Source organism: Carassius gibelio, chromosome B1 (assembly GCF_023724105.1).
Source record: "Carassius gibelio isolate Cgi1373 ecotype wild population from Czech Republic chromosome B1, carGib1.2-hapl.c, whole genome shotgun sequence".
Lineage (NCBI taxonomy): Eukaryota > Metazoa > Chordata > Actinopteri > Cypriniformes > Cyprinidae > Carassius > Carassius gibelio.
In genome coordinates this window covers 31,455,507-31,478,483 of record NC_068396.1, presented here as the reverse complement: position 1 = coordinate 31,478,483, position 22,977 = coordinate 31,455,507, and the positions used below count along the sequence as shown (strand labels likewise).

General features: G+C 37.1%; 2 protein-coding genes across 2 annotated transcripts in view; one reads left to right on the top strand and one right to left on the bottom strand.

The window, feature by feature from the left end:
• Window positions 1–4,967, bottom strand: part of tsc2 (TSC complex subunit 2) — a 38,824-nt gene extending 33,857 nt beyond the window's left edge. Inside the window, 15 exon segments of the mRNA XM_052546044.1 lie at window positions 86–241; window positions 325–406; window positions 492–595; window positions 1,421–1,558; window positions 1,638–1,781; window positions 1,867–1,993; window positions 2,120–2,193; window positions 2,275–2,400; window positions 2,493–2,541; window positions 2,782–2,899; window positions 3,113–3,260; window positions 3,347–3,457; window positions 3,537–3,623; window positions 3,708–3,893; window positions 4,800–4,967. Of these exon segments, the coding sequence (XP_052402004.1) occupies window positions 86–241; window positions 325–406; window positions 492–595; window positions 1,421–1,558; window positions 1,638–1,781; window positions 1,867–1,993; window positions 2,120–2,193; window positions 2,275–2,400; window positions 2,493–2,541; window positions 2,782–2,899; window positions 3,113–3,260; window positions 3,347–3,457; window positions 3,537–3,623; window positions 3,708–3,842 (1,599 nt within the window). The 5' untranslated portion in view covers window positions 3,843–3,893; window positions 4,800–4,967.
• A 2,258-nt stretch (window positions 4,968–7,225) lies between these two features.
• LOC127949110 (Na(+)/H(+) exchange regulatory cofactor NHE-RF2) lies at window positions 7,226–20,169 on the top strand. The gene is made up of 7 exons (XM_052546048.1): window positions 7,226–7,856; window positions 8,951–9,145; window positions 11,690–11,854; window positions 14,538–14,732; window positions 17,002–17,155; window positions 17,434–17,648; window positions 18,148–20,169. Exons 1-7 carry the CDS (start codon window positions 7,623–7,625, stop codon window positions 18,361–18,363), a joined length of 1,374 nt encoding a protein of 457 aa, XP_052402008.1. The 5' UTR covers window positions 7,226–7,622; the 3' UTR covers window positions 18,364–20,169.
• Window positions 20,170–22,977: the final 2,808 nt, after the last annotated feature.

The following is a 22,977-nucleotide window of genomic DNA, read 5'->3' as shown; positions in this document are numbered from 1 at the left end:
TTGGAATTTTCAATGTAAATTTCAAAGAAGAGAGCAATGGAATGCCTGCGCTTCCGTTAGTGACATCATCGGCGAGCAGCGCTACCTTCTCGATGATGTCGAGCAGGCTGCTGAAGTGATGCGTGCTGCAGCCCTCGGCCAGATCCACCAGCAGCTGTGTGGCCTGTTTCCTGACGGACAGATCTCGATCTTCAGCGATCTGACCCAGCTGAGGAATCACCACCACCTCGATCAGCTCCTCCTGGTCACACAGAGCACAGACCATCAAGAAAACAACAGCGAGCTCACGAACACAGGGAAAGACCTTACTGCTACAGGACTGACCTCATAGAGCTGGCGGTTTGTGCTGAGCACGAAGGACAGGATGTGCAGGACCTTGATCCTGATCACAGTACGGCTCTCATTCCTGACACACACACACATAGAGAGAAGTGTTACTCCCAGGACTGGTTTAAAACAGGACTTTAGTGAATATGATGAACGATCCAGACCTGAAGAACTTCTCCATGAGTTTGAGCAGGTTCTGCAGCCACCCGTCTTTAGCCGGCTGGATGGACTGAGCTCTGTAGGAGATCAGCGTCAGCACAGACGCATCCTACAGGACAGATCACACCCAAATAATGCACTTCACTTAAACACACATCAAGAGTTTACTTACAAAAACAGATGTCTTTTTTATTTTTCAAATACCTTGTTTTTTTATTGTTATATGTTTTATGTGTAATTAGCTGTGTTTTTTTGTTATTTTTGAAACTAATCAAAATAACCCAACTTCAGTTTGATTGAAATTAATTGGAAAAAACATGACTTTTGTTTTTGCAAATGAACTCTTCGTATATTCTTCCTTTACACTGAATAATACATTTAGTCAGTGACAATATCCTCCTTCATTTATAAATAACTTAATTGTATTATAAATTTAAATAAATCTATACTACATTGAAATATAATATATTTTTAATTTAATTTAAAAATTAAATTAGCAATAGATTTAAATACATTTATGCTTCCTTTCAATTCAATAAATTCAGTCTGAATATCCCCTTTAATTTATACTAAATTGTAATAATGAATTTAAAGAAATAATTAATTTAAATGTAATAAATTGGTTAAATTTAAATACATTTATATAAATTTAGTCTATCTGAATATACTCCTTAATTTAATTTTAATAATGAATTTAAATACATTTATATTTTAATTTGATTTGAATGTCAAAATAAATGTAAACACATTTTAATTTCTTGCAACTGAATACATTTACGTCCTCCTAAATCTATACTGAATTTACTTTTAATAATACATTTATTTAACATTTTTAAATTGAATAAAACATTTTAATTTAAATGTATTAATAAATGTAAATAGATTTATGTTTTAATTAAATTTCAGAGCGGGACAGAGAGCGAGTGAGACTCACGGGGCGTTTATCAGCACACTTCTCCACCAGGCTGAAGAATCTCTCCGAGGATCCGTGGAAGTCGTTCTGCTCGTACAGCTCCTCCACGGTGCTCAGTAACTCATAAACAATCACCTTCAGATCAGGGCTGCCCATCGTCTGCACACACCACAGGTACGAAGAGCGTCAGGGGATAAACACTCGTGTAACATCTCAGTGTGTGTGTGTGTGTGTGTACCTGTATCTGCTGCAGGAGTCTCTCTACGATGGACAGCAGGATGTCCCACGTCACCACGTGCAGCTCTCGGCCGTACTTCTTGATGAGCCGTGTGATCGACAGCACGATCTCGTAGGACACCACCTCATTCGCGCTGTTCATGGCCTGGCCACAGAGGTCAGAGGTCAAACACCAGTAGGCATCACAATACATTTATAAAAACAGGAACTGATGGCAAACTAGCACACACCTTGTAGAAGGAGGGCAGGACCAGAGTGGGCGTGTTCTTGAGGGCAGGAAGTCTGTGAGCTCCCCACAGCGCCATCCCAACAAAAAACACAGCACCCCTGAGAAGAGCGGCGTCCTCACTGTACACCCTACACACACACACACACACCATGTTTGTTTCCAAGTATATTTCTACTGTTATTGTTATATTTCTAGCCTATCTTCTCCCTAAGCAATCACACATCTGTCTTCTGCGGTTATAAGTGCGTGTGTACCTCTCCTCCATGATTCGGCACATGGTGTATATGGCACTGTGACCCAGGTGAGTTCCCAGCACTTTACGCATCAACTACACACACAACGACAGAGAAGTCAAAGCATGCACCATAAATGTGAGGTATATAACTCATCTGAACACTTCTCTGTGTACCTTCCAGCAGGATTCACAGAACTCCTTCACGTTAACCGTTCGGCACAGAGTGATGATGAACACCGTCAGAGAGTCAGACGGCAGGCAGTTATAACACACCACCGCGTCCAACACCTGCAGTGCAACCTATACACACACACACACACACACACACAGGGGTAAACAGATTCAGCCATCACTGCTTTAATCATAATCCTGAAAGACTGAGCCGATATTACCTCAATGTCCGTGGAGGAAGTCGTCCGGTTACAGAGAAGGCAGATTTTCCTGTAAAAAACAAATCGATGAAGTTATCAATGAAACGGAAATCTTTTGTAATATTATAAACGTCTTTACTGACACTTTTGATCCATTTAATGCACAGTTGCGGAGTAAAATTAATCATTCTTACGAAAACAGAGTCTAAAAGCATCTGAACTGCAGTGTGTATCTGTCTACAAGTCGAGATTCAAGCATTTAAACGGACGCTTTCAAAAGGTGATGAGAGATGTGAGCGTGTTTTCTTACTGGACCATGAGGGAGACGTTCTCATCCAGGTAGCAGGAGTTGAATTTGACCAAGTTCACGAGGACGTGCAGGAAATCTGATGACAGACCGATGTCCATCCACAGCAGAACAAACCGAGCTGAGAGAGAAAACACACAAACACGTATTACAATCTGCATATGATGCTACACAAACCATTCAGACATAGAAAACAGCAGCTCAGGCATCTGTTAAATACAGGTGAACTGTAAAGCAGCTTCTTTCTTCTCTTCAACACAAAAGACATGTGACAGAATTTCCCTTTTTAGGTGTACTGTCTCTTTAAGAACCCCAAAGCATGTGCGGACCGTACCAATCTCCTCCTCTAGGTAGGTGATGTCTTTCCCGTTCTCGGTGAGGGCCTTGAACACCTCCAGTCTCTCGGGCAGGTCTTCATTAGAGGGCTGATAGTCCAGAATGATCTTGAAGAAGTAGGCTCTGAGCGGACCCAAGCGCTCGCCCTGCATCAGAAGATCAGGAGGAAAGCGTGAGTGGAGTTCGCCGCCACACACTGCGCTGTGTTTCATAAGGAGTTCAAAATGAGCACCTGTCCCTGTATAATGGCTCTGAGCAGCACCAGCACTGCATGACGGGCTTCAGGCGGCTGGTTAGGATGCATCAAGTCCTCCACGGCCTTCCACACGGCCTCCACCGCATGCTGAAACACACACACACACACACACATACTGTAGATCTGCTCGGCTGCACGTGTTATAAGAGCAGGCAGATCACCTCACCTCCTCGAACTTCTTGGATTTGGCGAGTTCACACACGTGGTTGATGACTCTGATCCGGTGGTGGAGGCCGTACTCTGGACTGAGCTCCTGCATGATTGAAAGAGAGAGCGATTACTTGAGAAACACTAGGTGGTGAGGCATGGTGTGAATGATTATCGGAGTGTTTCTGACCATCATGATGTCCAGCGTGATGATGAACTCAGACGGTTTGCTCTCAGTCTGTTTGCTGTGGGGCCGAGTCGGACCGAGGCCAAAGATCCCCTTGACCCGGTCCCGCAGAGACTCTTTACTGGGCTGTTTATTCATCCTCACTCCTGCGAGAGACCCTGAATGACAGATACTTCAAACCTCCTGGAGCTGGAGATCCAAAAAAGCACAAAAGAGGGTCTGTAGGCTTAAATATAAATTAAATAGAAAAAGAAAAATGTATATATATATATATATATATATATAAATTTCATATTTGTAGATCTAAAATTGAAATAATTTTAGAATTACCTAAAATAATATACATATAAAATAATTTTAAAAATATATAATTAAAAAATTCTGCTTACTATTTTTTTCACGTTTAAAAAAAATATTCTGCTATTATTAAGTCACTGGGGTTTTTCTTTCTTTATCCCCCACCACTGTTTTTCTGCTTTTTTGTTCTATCTTTAAAAAAACATACAAATAAATCATAACCTCAGTATGTTTTAAAATATTCTGTTTTAAATATTCTACCTAGAAACATGATGACAGCCTAAGAGAATATGAATTAATGTTTTAATATTTCTCACGTAATTAAAGAAAGATTAGAAAGATGAAAGTGGGTCCCTGGGTCAGAAAAGATTGACAACTCCTTCTTTAACATGTATTTTGGGGTCTCTGTCTGTGGCATGTCATTCCTAGCACATCAGCTCCTCAAGACCTTAAAACACTTCTACTAAACCACAAATCATTGTAGCATAAATAACAATCTGATATATCGTCTCTTTTGACATGAAAACATGGCAGGAAAACGATGCACATTAGTCAAACGTCTGACACCTCGTGACAGTCCAGTTCAGTTCAGCCCATGCACAAAAAAAGCCTGCATTTAAAAATGCACCAATTGACTGTGACAGACACAATACCTGAAAGTAAACACGGCAAATAAACCGTGTAAATACACGCATATCTCCAATGTGGTCAAATAAACAAGACATAAATAAATAAATAAACCAGTATCAATCCATAAACAACATGGCAATGCAACACTCAAACATATTGTTAATTTACCGTCTGCGGATGATGGAGGTGGGATGATATCGAGAACATATGTCTAAATAATAAAACGGAATCTCTCCCGATTTATGCATTTATTTGTCACGCAGTGTGTCAGCCAACAGAATTGCCCCTGCGCTCACCAGCCCCCTTTACTGCCCCCCGGAAGTCAAGCTTAACGTACGAGCATGCACTTCCTACAAAAACAAGTCACGTGACCCCTAACTGCAGGGAATTGTAGTTCTGAAGCCTCGAACGCACGATCACTTTACAAGCGCTGGCGGTGTTAAGAAACTACACGCGATAACTCGCTTGTGAAACTGACGAGCCTGACTCATTCACGCGAATCGGTTCTTTCGAACAGTTCGTCATGGATGAACTCGTTCAAGGAATCGATTCAGTGATTCATTCGATCCATTCACTGCGATTCAGACATTTTATTGAAAAGATCCGGTTCAAAGAATGATTGATGAAGATGAAGAATGATGATAGGGATGTTGTGTTCAAAAGGTTTGTTTTTAGCAAAAACTGAGGTTATATTTGTGACATTAAGTCAGGTAATGTCATCTAATGCTGGCGCCAGTCCGGCAAGTATGTGTTTACATATTCAATCGTTTGACTGTAATGAACTCTCCATATTTCACCGAGTCAATAGCTTTATTAGACACTTGCGCGACTGAAACTAAGGTGAAAAGTGATGTAAAAGAGGAATGGCTCAAGGGCTCAGATCAGAAGATGGTCCTCAGAAAGTAAAAGCAGAAGTTCACGAACATGTGTTTCTGAGTATTTCAGAAACACATGCAGAAACTCCTACAGGTAAAAAAATAAAATAAAAAAAAACTCCTACAGGTTAGGCCAACTACGCAGGTGTAACTACATTTACTTAAAAATATTGAATTTCATTTCATAAAATGTCTAATAATTTTCTATAATTATTTATTTTTTAATTTTACATTTTATATAATGTATGTTTTTATATATTATTATTATTATTATTATTACTACTACTATTTAAAAGTATTTTATTTTGTACAGAGACTTTGTCAAGTTGCAATAAAACAACCATAAAAATCATAGTAAAAGAAATGGACACAGCGACCCCATTGGATTCACAAAACAGAGTTTCCTTGGCTGTGTTTGGGATCATTGTCTTGCTGAAATGTCCGCCCTTGTTCAATTTTGCCAGTGCCACTCCATGATGTTTTGGGGTGATTTGACATTTGACCTCCAAACATGGTGTGTATTATGGCATCCAAAGAGTTCGGTTTTGGTCTCATCTGACCAGACTATTTTCTCCCAGTATTTCACAGTCTGGTCTAAATGTTGTGCAGTAAACTTTAAACGAGCTTCAGCATGTTTTTTCTTCATCAATAGAGCTTTGCGTGGTGGTGAGCATCCATACTGTGCATTACTTGTTATGGTACTTATTATTTTCTTTTAAACAATTGTACGTGCTAGTTCCTGGTCTTTCCGAAGCTCTCCACTAATGATCCTTGGCTCTTGGACAGCTCTTCTGATAATTATTTTGACACCTCTGTCAGAAATCTTGCGAGTAGCATTCGGTCGTGGCAGGTTTATGGTGAAATGTTGTTCTTTCCACGTCCAGATTATTACCCCAACAGTGCTTACTGGAACATTCAGAAGTATAGAAATCCTTCTTTAATCAATGCCATCAGCATGTCTTGCAACAATAAGATTGTTTTGGTCTTGAGAAAGAATTGAGATCATGAGATATTTCTTGTGTGACATGTTGGTCATGAGAAACCTTTTTACAGGCCATCAGTTGAGACTGAACCAGCTAATATTATTCCCTCTGACAAGGGGCAGGATTGCTTTCTAATTACTGATAGATTTCGGCTGGTGTCTTGGCTTTAAAATGTAATTTGTTCCAGTGATGCAAAGCTGAATTTTCAGCATCATTACTCCAGTCTTCAGCATCATGTGACCCTTCAGAACTCAGTCTAATATGCTGATTCACATCTCTGATTATTTATCATCAGTTTTGCTGCCTAATATTTTTGGGAATTCATATTTTTTTTAGTATTCTCATGCTGTTGCATTTTGATTTAATTCAAGCCAGGACTGTTTTTATCAACACTAGAGGGCAGAACGGCCAATAAATGTGTTTACTTGAGCAGTTGTATTTTTACTGTTTTCCATCTAATTGTTTGATTTGAAGGTGTGGGCGATCTGGCCTGTTTTAAATGCAGTGGGTGATATATTATATATAGTCGATCATCACTGCTCAGGTCAGTCGTGTTTGTGTTACTGAATCAGTGTGGATTCGATGAGCTGATCCCAGATCTGTCCATAAATCACACGTGAAGAGGAAATGTTCCCCGTGGATATCTGTGATTTATCCAACATCTGATCTCTCCAATCCTGTCTCTCTCACACACACACGCACACACACACTTTACAGTTCCTCCGGTCCTCTTCCCACTGGTTCAGTTCTCGCACTCGCGCACTTGATGCTGAACTCAGGTTCGTGGGTTGAAGAGAGTCATTTTGTGGAATACACACTCGAGTAAAGATCTATTTTTACAAGTAAACATTTTTGTAACATGCGGGATTTTCTAAAACAAACGGATCGGACACGGATTTAGGCTATGCGTTCGGTTTAAAGCGCTTATTTGGGTATTATTATTTAGCTTGTTTTTTTTTTATAAATATTTTTCATTCATAATACTGAATTAGTAATACAAATAATTAGATTTTGCACCGTTATGTTTATTCTCTTACTATTTAAATGACTAAAAAACGACGCTTGCAGACTCAGCATCCTCGAAAACTTGAATAAAGCTGATGATAATATAGAGCAGGCTGTTTCTGCGGGATATGACGGACACTCCGGAGAGAGAGATCCTGGAGCGGGAGCTCCGGCCACGGCTCTGTTATCTCACTAAAGGAGACCGCGGCTACGGATTTCATCTGCACGGGGAACGCAACCGGGGAGCGCAACTCATCCGCAGGATCGAGCCGGGCTCCCCAGCGGACCTGTCCGGTCTCAGGTCCGGCGACCGGGTGGTGGAGGTGAACGGAGAGAACGTGGAGGGAGAGACGCATCAGCAGGTAACGGGAGAGAGAGAACCTGTCGGACACTGACAGGGATGTGTCTCACTGAGCTGCCTATCCAGACAGCGTTTCTGGCATTTCAGATCATTGGAACGTTCCAAATGCGCACGAAAGTTCCAAAAACGCGCAGCGCTGTCTAGCCTATATGGACCTCACCATGTTTGGAGACACAGACAGTGTGTTATATTCCACACTGAGGTGACAGCGTTCATGTGTATTTGTTTAAGATTGTATTATTGTGTGATGATGTTAAGAAAACACTGCAGTCTCGCCTCTACGAAACTTTCCCCTCCACCCTTACAAACCCCCACCGTGGAAACCATAGTTAGCCTGTTACTACTGTAGACCACTGGTAAACCACTGTAAAACGCTGCAGTGCGTTTACTTTTTGCTGTAGTGTCTAATGCCGCCTTAAAACATTTCTATATAAAAGTAGCCTACTGTATTACAATAGTAGCCTAGTCTACCACAGTAAATATATCAAATAATGACATATTCATACTATGACATTTATATGGTAAGGAGTTGTTTCACAAGGGACGTGGTGATATAAAAGTGAAGAAAAAATATATTTCAATGCCTTGTGTTTCCCAGAGAAACTACAAACTCAAAACGTGAGTTTTCTTGCCAAATGTACACATCCAAAACTTATGCATTCCAACTTAATCTGTGCATGATCGGGCTTGAAAGCGTTTGCGTCCCCCTTGATAAACGTCTGATTCATGTGCAAAACTTTTGCATTCCCCTGATTAACTCCAACATTACGTGCCAATCTTTAGCGTTCCCCTGATAAACTTTGCATGCAAAACTTTTGCATTCCATAATAAACCTTTCGTTCACGGAGCCTGCACAGCTTTTGCGTTCCAATGAAAAACTTTTCGTTCACGTCCAAAAATGTTGCACTCCCCCAGTAAACTTTGTGTTTGTGCGTAAATGGTTTGCATTCCCCAATAAACTTTGCATTCATGCAGAAAAAAAAGTCAAAATTCCGATAAACTTTGCGTTTGCTTGCAAAATTTATATTGTACCATGTTCCAACATCGCATGGTACTTTGTGCATGTTTTAGTGAGTGTTTGGTTCTGTGTCTCAGGTTGTGCAGAGGATCCTGGAGGTGGAGCACCGCACCAGGCTGCTGGTGGTGGACAGGGTCACAGATGAGTTCCTGAAGTTTCACAGTCTGCCGTGTACAGAGGACAGGGCGATTGAGATGGGCTCTCTGTCCTCTCGCTCCTCCACCACTCCTCCATACAGCAGACAGAGCTCAGAGAGCATTCTCATTAATAAGGTGAGAAGATCTAAACTAAGCTAAACATCCCATCACTATCACACTGTGCTGCTGGTTTCTGGATAGATGGAAACATGACTCAACATGGCATATAGTGGCCGTACTGTCTCTTTCACTGTATAAGAACTGCCCTCATATTGGAGACTCCATGAGAGGAAGTCCAGGAGGAAATGCAGTCAGAGAGCAGCAGGGGGCTATATTTAGATCCTACTGTATGAAGAACAAGGTTGGGAATCAAGAATTCAAAACCGTTACATTTAAAAGAAAACAAATACCTAGATCCAAGTGTTTCAATGCGTTAATGGTTGTGAAATGACTGCATTCTTCTGCTAAAATGATTTCATGCAAAATAATAGAAAGATAACAAATAAATGACACCTCTTTTAACCCTGTTTTCATCTCTGACTGCACGTGACAGCAAATACAGTGTATTCTAAGAAACTGCAGTTTATTATTTTCTAAAAGTTACCAGAATTGTAAGTTTATAAATCAAATTGTGGTCAAAGTACTAAGAAACATTAATGGATTCAGAATTGAAAGCATAATTAATTATTAATTAATTAATTAATTATTAAAGAGTTAATATTTCATTTAAAAATGAAATTTCTGCCATAATTTACTCAACGTTTTTCACAAAGTTGTTACAAACTTTAATGTTTTTTCTTCTTCTGTTGAACACAAAAAAATATATTTTAAGCAATGTTGCAGTTTCTGTCAAGAAAATGTTTTGTTACCAACATTCTTCAAAATATCTTTGTATTCAACAGAAAATAGAAACTCATACAGGTTTTGAACAACAGGTAATTTTCATGTTTAGGTAACAATACCTTTAATTTATCATGCTCAGGGGCCAATAGAAAATTAAAACTATCACAAATTATAACTAACCCAAGCACATGAAGCAATTCGGGTAGCATGAAGTATGAGGTCAGAGATGTGCATGTATAATTAATAAATAAAATTAAGTCTGAATAACGTCAAATCAATGGATATGTATCATTTGATATTAGCTATAGTCAAATTAGGCACGTGAACATAGACGGGTTATGTGACTTTTTTGAAATCCAAAACCATGCAAAGCAGGGTAATTAAAATAAACATTAACAAAATGTTTACTAAAAATATATATATTTAGGATACCAATGATATTAAAATTACACCAATGCAAAGAACATCATATGAGTCAAGTTAAATGTGGCTTCACACGCAACAAGAATAACCTGACCCCAGTGTGTTTTATACAGTAAACATGTAAGATAAACACTCAATCTATAGAGATATCTCAAAATATTGAATTTGAGGACAATCAGAGGTCAACCATGGCTAAGATTACAGTGTTTGATGGGTGTACACCTGCCCTCGGTCAGGAGATGAGTCTGGCTTCATCTGAGGTGCTTGCCTGGAGCTGTCTAAGCTCTTTACAGACCTCCATGTGTCCAGGTGAGGTCATGTGAGGTGTGCTGACACCAGGATCAGCGCACAGCAAGAGACCTGTAAACAATATAATCCAGAGATGGTCAACATGCAGTCATGTTATTGCCTGTTTTATTATTAGCTGAAGTGGGATTCAATCCAACAACCACCTAACAGTATTAGAGAGCAACGAAAAGTAACTGTTAATGTTTGCATCCCAGGTTTCTCATTTCTTTTATAAAAATTGAAGTGTAAGGCTGTCTACATGACTTTCACCCTGAGGATGAGTCAACAGAGTCTACAGAATTCACTTTTGTTTCTATTCAGTCAAAGGATATTAAAAGTTGTTTTTATTTTGTTGTGTCATCTAGCAACCAGGTGCTTATTTCTGTGAAAATTGTTGCATTTTGAAAACTTGATAGCTCCACCCCCTAATTCACAAACATGTTATGCAACAGGCACCTCCCCCAGCATGATCTGACACGCCCCTTCCTGGTGATTGGCTGCAAGTATGTTTTGGTTTACAGTAATATTACCTTTCCACAGTGTTTCTCAGAAATCGTTCACAGAGCTTTTAAGCCATTTCCGTGTTAATAAATCTGACTCTTAATTCTGATTGGATGAGCTGCATTCGCAACCATGAATAACCTGTAGTTTTGCTAACGAACTAAACTACTTGGTGGAACAGTTGTTGATTATTATCAATATTACTTAATGAGTGTATCTAGTTTCATCATAATGCTGCTGTCTTCATTAAATAAAAGCAAGAAGTCACTTTGGTCTGATAATAGTGTGATTTTACCACAGCTAAGGGAGTTTCAAAAACACCCATTGCTTGTAGTAAAATCACTGTAACAGATAACCTCTTATGGTATATTGCTTTAATTTGATTTTATAGCTATATTTAGATCTTTTTGACTATTGCACCAGTGTGGAGAGTGATAACGTCTACCGAACAGACGACTAGTTTGACTGTGGTTTTAAATTATGAGTAGGTTGTTTCTTGGCAAACAACAGTTTCAAAGCAGCTTCCACAAGCAGAACACAAACAATATTGGCACTGAAAGAACAGAAAAATTGACCACAGCTGTTCACGTTGAGCTGAATGTGTTCTTCACTGTCTTCTGGTAGAGTCCCAGCAGCGGCTCTCTGCTCGACAGAGCTCATGTCCATCTGCCGCCACCCGCTGAACACAAGACCGGACCAGAGCCTGTACCCTTCACCAAACTCACCTTAGAGCCTGAACCCGAGTGTGAGCTCAGCACTGACCTCAGCGGATCACAGACCAGCACTCAGGTGAGGTTAGGCAGCAGGGGATTCATGAGGACATTACTTTGCCGGAACTGTACCGGTTTAGGCTGCATCAAAATTACAGTAATACTGTGAAATATTCTTACAATTTAAAATAAACATTTTCTGTTTGAATGTATTTTAAAATGTAATTTGTTCCAGTGATGCAAAGCTGTATTTTCAGCATCATTCCTCCAGTCTTCAGTGTCACATGATCTTCAGAAATCATTATCATATGCTGATTTGAAGTTCAAGTACAGATGTGCTGCTTCATATTTTTTATATATTTTTTTCTTTAATGCCTTGAAAGTCCAAAAGAACAGCATTTATTAGAAATAGATTAATAACAGTTTATATAAATGTATTTACTGTCAATTGAATGCATCCTTGCATTATATCAATTTAATTTGATCAATCTAATGCAGCCTTTCTGAATATAAGTATCAATTTCTTATTTTATTATTATTATTATTCATAAAAAAAAAAAAAAAAAAAACCTTATTGACCCATGACTTTTCAGTGGTACTGTATATGGTAGGTTAAGTATATATGGAAGCCTTAAAGGTACAGTAGCAAAATCAGCTTGTTTATTAGAATTAATTATGAGACTTACATCATATACAGTAAAATATATGCTTTATTAACATTTAAAGGAGGTAAAAATGGCTTGTAAAGCTTTTTGCAGAGCAGGTGGACAAAAGGAAACATCTGTTGCTCTACGTCTGTTGCTCTACGTCCTTAATTCTCATTTACCTGCTTTGTGTTCTCACTCTCTGGTGCTGGGTGTCTGAGTTCAGGGTATTTTTCCAGAATTCAGTGTGTGTGTGTGTGTGTGTGTGTGTGTGTGTGCTAGATTAGATTAGATTAAGCGGCGTCTCAGTCTCAGGAGCTGAAGCACATGTGTGTGTAAGGCACTGTACCCAGTGGCACACAAACAGACACCACCCTTGTATTGTCTTAGAACAGGAAGTGACATGGTGTCTCACAGAATGTCCCTTATTCCTGCTGGGCGTGTTTCACTTCTTGGAGGAAATGAGCCAATGGTCATGCACACGGCCCAGGGTCGTGCATGTATCGAATCATACGGCATATGATAACAGACAGGATGTTTCCTTTGTCTTTGGCCAGAAACATTGCACAAATGCAGATGTGAAAGATATTGCAAGAATGCAATCTTGTTGTGCGTGTATTTTTATTGGCGGCAACGAACATACATAATCAAGTGGGTGATAGTTTACTTCAAATTTCTGTGTCATTAAACCAGATCTGTTATTATTAAGGCACTAATTGAGCTGAATGAGAAACTGAATGTAGAAGAAGAAAACGGACTGTTTACATTGATGTCCTCTATGGCGCCCCTTGTGGCAACACTGAGAATGCAACACCTCAACCTAGCTTATTTATTTTATTAGTGAAATGCAATTTTTGTATAATAATATTCAGTATCATAATATTGTTTATGCATTTTAATAAAAACAAAAAGATTATTTTAGAGAAATAAATTAGCCTGAATGATTACATAACAAATTTGTAATGTAAAGGGAGACAGTTATACCAAGAAATATTTGTAGTTAAATCAAAAACAAATTTTTGTTAGTGACATCTTGTGCAAATCAATTGTCAAAACGAAGAAAAAATAAATAAAAGCACTGCAGTTGTGTATTTAATTGAGATATGTGAGCACAGATGATTGCATACAAGTTTTGTCATTTAGTAGAAGACAGTTTTACCATTAAATATTCATGATTACAGATGCAGAACATTTCTGAAACTTGGAAAATTGTGGATTTTTTGGAAAGTTTCCACCCCTTTGCAACCATATTTATGATTAAATAAGAAAAAAGGTTTAAGAGTGACTTGTCGTTTATGGTAAAGGCAAATTAATTTTTAAAGTTAATTGTAAAACATAAGTGCAACTGTGTATTTAAGTGAGATGAATGATTGCGTAAAATGTGTAATGTAATGTGGGACAGTTTCATCATTAATAACATTTTGTAACAATTTGAGTAGTTTGTAAAAATTAATAAAAATAACTGCAACTATTTGATAGATGGAGTGTTTATAACTGCATTAACGTAGTACTTGGACAGCTGTAGTGCTGGTAATGCTTCTAATATGAAATATGTTGTTTGTGACTATTCGTTTCTTAATGAACACTGATGAATTTGGGCCTTTGGCTAAACTGCATAAAGTCTGACCTAATGCATCTTATTCTGGCCAAGAACTGTCCACTTTGATAGAAAAATTATCATCTGATCAACATTTAAAATTATCACTTGCAGTTATTATGCAAACAAAAAATAAATACATTAAAAATATTAATGGTGCAGCTGTATCTGTGAACTGTATTGAACTGAAATTAAAGCAACCGTTCAACCAAAAAATGGTGATAGCCATAGTATGGAGAAATACCATAGAAGTCAATGGAGTACCGTCAACTGTTTGGTCCACAACATTCTTTTAAATGTCTTCTTTTGTGTTCAACAGTAGAAAGAAACTCAGACAGATTCGGTACAACTTGAGGATGAGTAGCCTAAATGATGACATAATATTCATTTCTGGGTGAGCTATCTCTTTAAATGGCTCATCAGCTAATGTTGGAGCTAAAACAGTCAGCTTTCCTGGTTTGTTGACCTACATACTCCTTCTGGAGTTCATTGCTGTTCTTGCGTTCCTGTTCTCTCTCCAGGAGGAGCCGGTGTTGGAGGAGGATGAGGTAACGATGGACCTGCGTCCGCGCTTGTGTCACATGACCCTCGGCGAGCAGGGCTACGGTTTTAACCTGCACTGTAAGAAGTCTGGCTCGGGTCAGTTCATCCGCTCGGTGGACCCTGACTCTCCGGCGGAGCGCGCGGGACTGAGGACCAGAGACCGGCTCATCGAGGTGATGGCACGATGGATTACAGCAGCATCCATCACATCTGATTAACAGCACTGGATCAGATTAGATTCGACTTCTGGAGAGATGCAGATTACACTAATGAAGAGAGAGAAACCACCCGCCTCGCGAGAGAGTGTGTGTGTGTGTGTGTGTGTGATGCCGTCACAGATTGCAAATCTGTCCTAATGGGTTTAATTTTCGATCACTCTGTAATTATCAAAGACAGATCAGTAATTATGTTTGTAAAATAAAAAACGTTCAAACATTTTTACTAGTGCTGAGTAATCGCATCCAAAATAAAAGTCTTGTTCACACAGTATATGTGTGTGTGTGCTGTGTCTATATATATATATATATATATATACACAAACACGTGCATGTTTAAGAAAAATATGTTATGTTAATAAACATATTTATAAATAATATAAATTATGTGAACATAAATATAAACGTCAATATTTTCAAAATATATACTGTATGTGTGTGTCATAAATACATAATAAACATACACATTACACACACATATGTAAACAAAAATGTTTATTCTGGATGCGATTAATTGCGACATTTACATTACATTTCAAGAATTTTGTGTGATGGTCGAGCTCCAAAAGTTATGTAACAGCAATAATAATAATTAAATAATATAGTGTATTATCAATTAATTAAAATGATAAATTTTTATTATTAATGTATTTATTATTATCATCATTATGTGCTTTCCTGTAGCTCAAACTAATGACGCTGGCAACAGTAAGGCCATAACTAATCTGTAATTATAATTATTAGAACTAATTTCAAAATCTAATTTAATAAAAAAAAAAAAAACTGCAGTACAAAGTGACATTAGGAGGAAAACATGCCACTTCATGATGAATATTCCTCAGAAGTTCAATGATGTGGTTCTGATGCACTTTATTAGAAAGTCATCGACAAACCTTTATTATTTGGCATAGCCTCAGACTTCCCCGTGCATTACATCAGTTTCTGTGCTTGACCTCCAAACTCTGTTATCAGACAGAGACAGCTGGAGAAACAGAGAAAATGACAGATGAAAGATGGTTATGTGAGGCTTCCTCAAAGAGAGGAAGAGGAAGAGGAAGAGGAAGTAACGCGGCCTCACACTCCACCTGCTGGACAAAAACTGAGAGAACGATATAGATATCATTTCATTTAATATTATTATAGATTCTGTTAAATTATAAAATATTTATTATATATTATAATATAATAAACAAATACAATCAACACTCTTATAAATAGTGCAGTATAACAATATTATAATGTAATACTATGTAAATGAATATAATAAATAGATAATATAGTAAAGTATAAAAAGTGTAAATGATATTGTTTTGAGTTCTGTTTGTTCAACCCCTTTTCAATTTCTCTTTGTTTTAAAGTATTGAGACAAATGATATACATAATTTAATTACATTTAATATATAACATATTTATTTAATTAGAATAATATTATGCTTTATTTAATATAACATAACATTGCATTTCTTACATTATAATATAATAAATAAATGTAGTCATTAATAAAATAATAATAATTTAGTTCACTATAATAATATATTTATTATATTATGGTTTTATTTAATATAAAAAATTACTATAAAGAAATACTTTATATATTTTATATAGTATAAAAATAGTATTGTATATAATATAATACATGTAAGTAATATATTAAATAATATTAGTATAATAATGTTATATTACTATGAAATATTAAAATAATATTGTTTATTATTATATTATATTATAAATAAACATAGTTAATATAAAAATAAATCAGAAATAAAATACAAAATATTTAAATAAAGTGTATCTAAGTAATAGTGAAAATGTATTATATTGTAATATAATAAATTAATTAATCTTATAATATTCGGGATTTGGGGGGAATGGGTTGTTATAGCAAAAATAGAATTAACATGTAATGTTTTCTGTTTTATTGTATGATGTTTTTATTTCTTCAATAATAATAATATAAATAATATTAAATATAATAGTAGAACAGATAACAATAGTGTATTTGTATGATATATTAAATTAATTAATTAAAATATAGTAGTGAAATTTGTGTTGTTCTATCTAGAGCTGTATATTTGTTCAGTCTCTTGTTTTTATTTTAGGTGTAGCTTGAGTTGGATGCATTGGGGTTTAATTAAGGCCTAATTTGAAGTCCTGTGATCTGTATAGTATAGAAAGTGTGCAGTAGTTAGTATTCAGTCCAAGTCAGCTCAGTCTGTCATGTATGCAGGTGAACGACAGGAGCATCGAGGGCCTGTGTCACGCCGAGGTGGTGGCGTTGATCAGAGCGGGCGGCACAGACACACTTCTGCTGGTGGTGGATCCCGAAACAGACGAGCTCTTCAGCCGACTGCGCATCAAGCCCACATCTATTCATCTTAAAGGTACAGTACGTGTTTCATCATAGACAGGATATTGATAGACTTTTCCTATATGTGTCCTGGGAATTCTGGGGAAGTCCACAGAAGGAAACCGAATGGGAAAGGTGATATTTAAATGCTTTGTATTTACTTGATTTCACCTTACACTGCTTCTGTGTTCACCAGTTTATGCAAAACACGGACAATGCTTCATGCAAACATGTGTAGCGTTCAGTGCACTTAGAAATTAGCTCTAATTCATAACTAAGGGACGTGTCAGTAATTATCTTTCTGTCAAACAGAGGACTGTGTAGACGGGCCGATCATAGAGAGTCCTGTGTCTTCTTCACCAGTCCCAGACACCCCCAAGATCTCTCCACCAATCAGCAACATCACACGGACTGACCCACCAATCAGCAACGGCTCGCCAAGACACGAGAGTCACAGAAGCTCCTCCTCTCGATCCACGTTTTTAGAGAGGAGCACTGAAATCAGCAGCTTTGACACCAGCAACAAGGTGTGCGCCAGGAACATCACTGAGTACAATGCATTTATATATGATTAATTAAATAATAGTAATAGTAATTATTGTTATTGTTGGTAGCTAACAATCATATGTTAATATGGTATAGTATTACTTAAATTAAATGTAAAACATGTTGAAATTTGTGTCAATATGTCATGAATAGAACGCAGTGGGGGGGTGTTGTCCCATGCTGTGCCACATCCAGTGTATTTATGTGTGGGGTGGAGCTATCAAAATAGGGGCGGGACCGTTTTGGGGTAGGGGTGTGTTTGTTTTGATGATTTCAAATGTTAACATTAGCTACAAAGAAACGCTAAACCCCATCTTTAAATACATACATGCATGCATGTGCGTGTATTTATATAAACATAATAAAAATACCCAGTACATACACATATATAATGTAAACAAAAACTTTTATTTTGGATTTGATTAATCGCGATTAATTGTTTGACAGCACTAAAATAAACCTTGTGTTGTTTTTTCACAGCTCACAGATTCTGACCATCACTCCATCGATGACGGCCCTAAACCAAACCCAGGTGTGAACTCTGAGGAGAAGCGTCTAGATCCGTTCTGGGAGAGCGGACTTCATCTGAGTCTGACCGCGGCCGAGGCCAAGCAGAGAGCCCGCGCCAAACGGCCCAACAAGAGAGCGCCCCCTATGGACTGGAGGAAGAAACAGCAAATCTTCAGCAACTTCTGAGCAGCAAAAACATCAGAAAGCTCACCTCAGACCTGGAGAGACACCACCAACACACACAGACTCCTCCAAAGACATGCTTAGGCCAGATTAGATCCACCTCCAATGCAATCATTTTATAGGTTCAGCTAATCTTAATTTGGCATTTTGTTGTTAGTAAGTGTTTCACATTCAGCCAGTTGGTTGTTTTACCCAATAATGCACAACTTCACTGCCATCGCATTTCTACTCTTCCTGAAATGCAACAGCAGTTCCCACAAACCAGACAATTAGAAAGGAATGGAAAGAGAGTAAGAAAACGTCATTGCAATGCAGGAACAGTAAGAAGGAAAGACATTCTGAAGGAAAGGTGAGAAGAAAGTGAACAAAAGATGCCAAGTGTAAATCAAGCTGAGAAGCCAAAGGTTGTAGGTTCAAACCCCTGAAGAAAGAAGTTACAGATCTTGTACCATTAGAGAAAATGCACAGTAAGTTGTGTTGGTTGACAATGAATGATCAGAAGAAAAGGAAGAGATCCCAGATGGCCTGTCCATCTTTATGCTAGTGTATTTTGGATTTTCGTCCAATCAGACGCTCTCTTGAATTAGCATTTTTTTAAAAGGACAAACTCCTCAATATGTCCCAAGCTAAAATAATATTTATAGATTTATTTTCTTGCCATGTTCTCATAAATGCTGGTTTGACATTTCTAAATTATATTTAATATTGAGTATTTATAGACCTTATAGTTCAGGATGTCATTATCATCTTATTCTAGATCAATGTTAACAAGTGTGTTCGAGCAGGGAACCTCAAATGTTTCTGACCGCAGTCTCAAAAGTGAAACGATGTCTTTAAGAATACACTTAAACATGTACAGAACTCCTAGCTATTAATAATTAATAACATAATTGTGTATATTACATCTAATATATTTACGTCTGAGGCATGTTGTTTTAAGTGAATTAATGTATACGAGTCATTCTACAGAAATGTCCACTTTTGGTATGGCAAGATGTCTTAAAATGTATTTTTCTAACATTTAAACTTAGACCACATTATATATTACCTTTTGACTTTATGAATACACATGAATGACAGCTTAATGATTTTTTCATCTCCCCTTCTTTTTGTCACTGGTGTTCTTTGGCAAGATTATGAAATTTGTGAAACATGAAATATTATTTCTCGATTTTTCAGCACATGTAGTCTGAGTTACAGAAAAACAATAATAATAATAATATAATGATAATAATCCGACAAATAAGAAGACTGTTTTATTTATTTTAATCAGGTTTCCTCATGGATATTCAGGAAATAGAAAAAAGTAAGTCAAGTGATGTCATCGGTGTGATTTTTGTTTGTTAAATGGTAGCACTACTTTCAGTATATAATTTATAATATTTATTTGCTATTTTGTTTTTTAAATATCATTTACATCATATATATTTGATACTTATAAATATATTATTGCATTTTAAATGGCAGAAAATCCAGTTTTGACCTCAAAATAAAGCACTTTCTGTGCGGACGGGTCGTTTTGTGGTGCTTTGAACTTTTTATAATTGATTCAAGAACAAATATTGCCACATTGATGGCTCAAGAAGATTCTGTTGTTCAAATAACATATGGTTTCATTTTAAAATATCAAGAAATTAGAGTGGTTACCAAGTGTAATTTTTCTGTAAAGACAGAAAAATTGATATTTCCATTGAATGACTCGTATAAATTGTTCTTGTCGCCCTTATCTTATGCATGTGCGCTTTCTCATGTACTGGGCTCGCCCTCACACACGTATTAAGTCAAATAAACAGAGTATTTCAGACAGAAGTTGTCTTTAAAGTCTCGTGTGATGCTGACGCGGTGCAACCTGGCAGTCTCTCTGAGGGCGCAGTTCTTCTGTCGGCCGCTAGAGACACACACTGTACTGCATGACTGAGGAGATAATGGCGGGAAATGATCCACTATAACCCTCCAGAGCATTTGTGAAGTATTTTTACCTGTTATATATGCAGACAGATAGATGTTTCTCTATAGTCATGGGTTCATTGTGTTTTAGATGAGTTTCTCTGGTTAAAGTGAGTGTCTTTGGATGATTTCCCGTCGCTTTTTCTCACCTTTTATGATCTCTTCATAATTACTTCCAAGTCCTGTTCTCTTCCACTTTCATTTTGAAGGAGTTTTACTTTTCACAAGACTGTGATGCTGTTTAATGGTAATCATCTGTGTCACAAATTCTCAAGTTTATATATATATATATATATATATATACATATGTGTGTGTGTGTGTACATTTATAAAACTAAACTTTGTAGCTTATATTTAAACCTTTGTATCAAAGATTTCTTTGACATCATTTTCTTCTGAATGCCATTATCAGTTTCCCTCAATGTTATTTTATTGAAAGTTATGAAAACACTATCTGGAGTTTTCCTTTTGATATTTGAGCAAATGGCAATCCGTATTGTTATTTTAACTGATTCAGGTGAACCCATTCGCAACGCTGTAATGCACTCAAGTTAAACTGTAAAGTGTGATCAATACTGTGAATGATTAAAGGGATAGTTCACCCAAAAATGAAAATTCTGACCCTCATGTTGTTCCAAACCCGTATGAGTTGCTTTCTTATGTTGAACATAAAATAAGATATTTTGAAGATTGCTAGTAATGAAACAGTTGGTGGTTGCCTTTGACTTCCATAGTATTTCTTTTCCTACTATGGAAGTCAATGGAAACCACCAACTGTTTCATTACTAGCAATCTTCAAAATATCTTATTTTATGTTAAACTAAGACAGCAACTCATCCGGGTTTGGAACAACATGAGGGTGAGTAAATTAAGTCAGAATTTTCACTTTTGGGTGAACTATCCCTTTAATATTATCAAGATTTATATGATAAATACTAATAATTTCATAATCCAGTTGATTTTAACTTGAAATAGTACCACACACCTATATACTATGTACTGATCATTCACTCTGTCCGATTCACGATTTTCCAAAGCTAAATAAAATCTTACATTTGTTATTAGTTGTTTACCAATATTCAGAGACCATTAAAATGTATTTAAAACCTTGGTAAAAGTATTTTAAACAAAAAATACACGTTTCACGCGCAGTGCTCGTCTTGTCTCACTTGGTGAGTTCAGCCAATTAATTACATTATCAGGTAAATTGGGTCTAATGTAACTGAACTTTTTTTTTTTTTTTTTTTATTTAACCAAGTGTTTTGTGTACAATATTGTCTACACACACACAGCATTGTTCCTGATGGTTCTGGTGTTTCTCTTGCTGATCAGTTTCTTCCTCTTTTCAGTTGGTTTAGTTCCAGCCCTCACTTTAATAAAGCCTACAGTAACACCACACACACACACACACACACACACTAACATCTCACCTTCTTTCACGCTACTGTTGCCCTACACACATCTCACTCGGCTATCGTCACAAAACAAACTTTCCTGCAAAACAAACTCAGGGTTAAAGTTCACACTCTCTGTGAAGACCACCAGTCTGTGAAAACATGTGCTTTAGTATTTTAAGTTTTTAACATGAACTTGCAATGCAATTTTACATTGAAACCAAGTGATGGAACATGATTTCGGTGAGAAAACATCTAAAAATAGTTTCTGATACTTCTCGAGTATCTTGTTATTAAAGTGTGATTGCACAGTATATATATGATCTTTGTGTTAAACTCAAACTTCCTGTCATCACTTGTCTGTTTCCTGTGTGTGGGTTTGTAGCATGTGAGATTATGCAGTGAGTGTTGGAGCTGGTAACACACACAAACACACACACACAACACAGTGATCAGCATGTATGATGGCTTGTAAACACTACTGTTACACTTCAGATGCACAAATCTGTCCACTTCTGGATTGTAGTTGTGAAGGTGAGTCTCTAATGTAAATGATCTCCATTATTGCAGCTTATATGCATGATTAAGTGATGGATGTCCTGTGAAGATCTTGTCGACTCTTACAGTTAGATATACACTTGGACAAAGAGAGACACTGAAGTACATCCTCAAATCTACAGGAACTTCCTGCTGTAATCTGCATTTTAGATCTGAAACCGCTCATCAGGACAAAAGACAAGATAAGCACTTGATTCTGATTAGGACGAACAGCCTGGACTTATTTAGATGCTTCAAGGCACAAATCACTGGAGTTTGCTGGAAATCATTATGGCTTGGGGATCTTTAAATCCCGAACTCGAATCCAAAATTTCCTGGCACAGACCTCCAGCCTGTTCTGATGGGTGTTGCTTTTGGTTTTCCCGTAACCGATGATCAACATCCCAAAGATTTCCATTGAAAATTTCTTGCTGTTATGTCTCCATGAATATTCAAGCACCAGCTACCATCTAAATCCTTAACATGTACACAACAGGTCTAATTAACCGTCAAAAAAGCTATATTTTATTAAAGGAGTGGGGCTCATTCTCATTCTAGAGGGGATTTACATAAACTGACGATTCAGTTGTGTTCTTTAGGAAGCGAAAAACTTAGTTTTAGTCAATGATTAGGAGTACAATAACATACAGATGAGATTAAAACTAACAGATTAAAAGCCACAACACTCCACTTTTGGTTATAGTTTTTAGGATTGTCTTGAAAACTTTACTTTTATAAT

Excerpts from the sequence above, each read along its gene's own strand:
- LOC127949110 (XM_052546048.1), top strand. The coding sequence starts at position 7,623 with ATGACGGACACTCCGGAGAGAGAGATCCTGGAGCGGGAGCTCCGGCCA. Across the intron at positions 9,146-11,689 it reads AGAGCATTCTCATTAATAAG|AGTCCCAGCAGCGGCTCTCT; the intron begins GTGAGAAGATCT and ends GTCTTCTGGTAG. Across the intron at positions 11,855-14,537 it reads GATCACAGACCAGCACTCAG|GAGGAGCCGGTGTTGGAGGA; the intron begins GTGAGGTTAGGC and ends TTCTCTCTCCAG.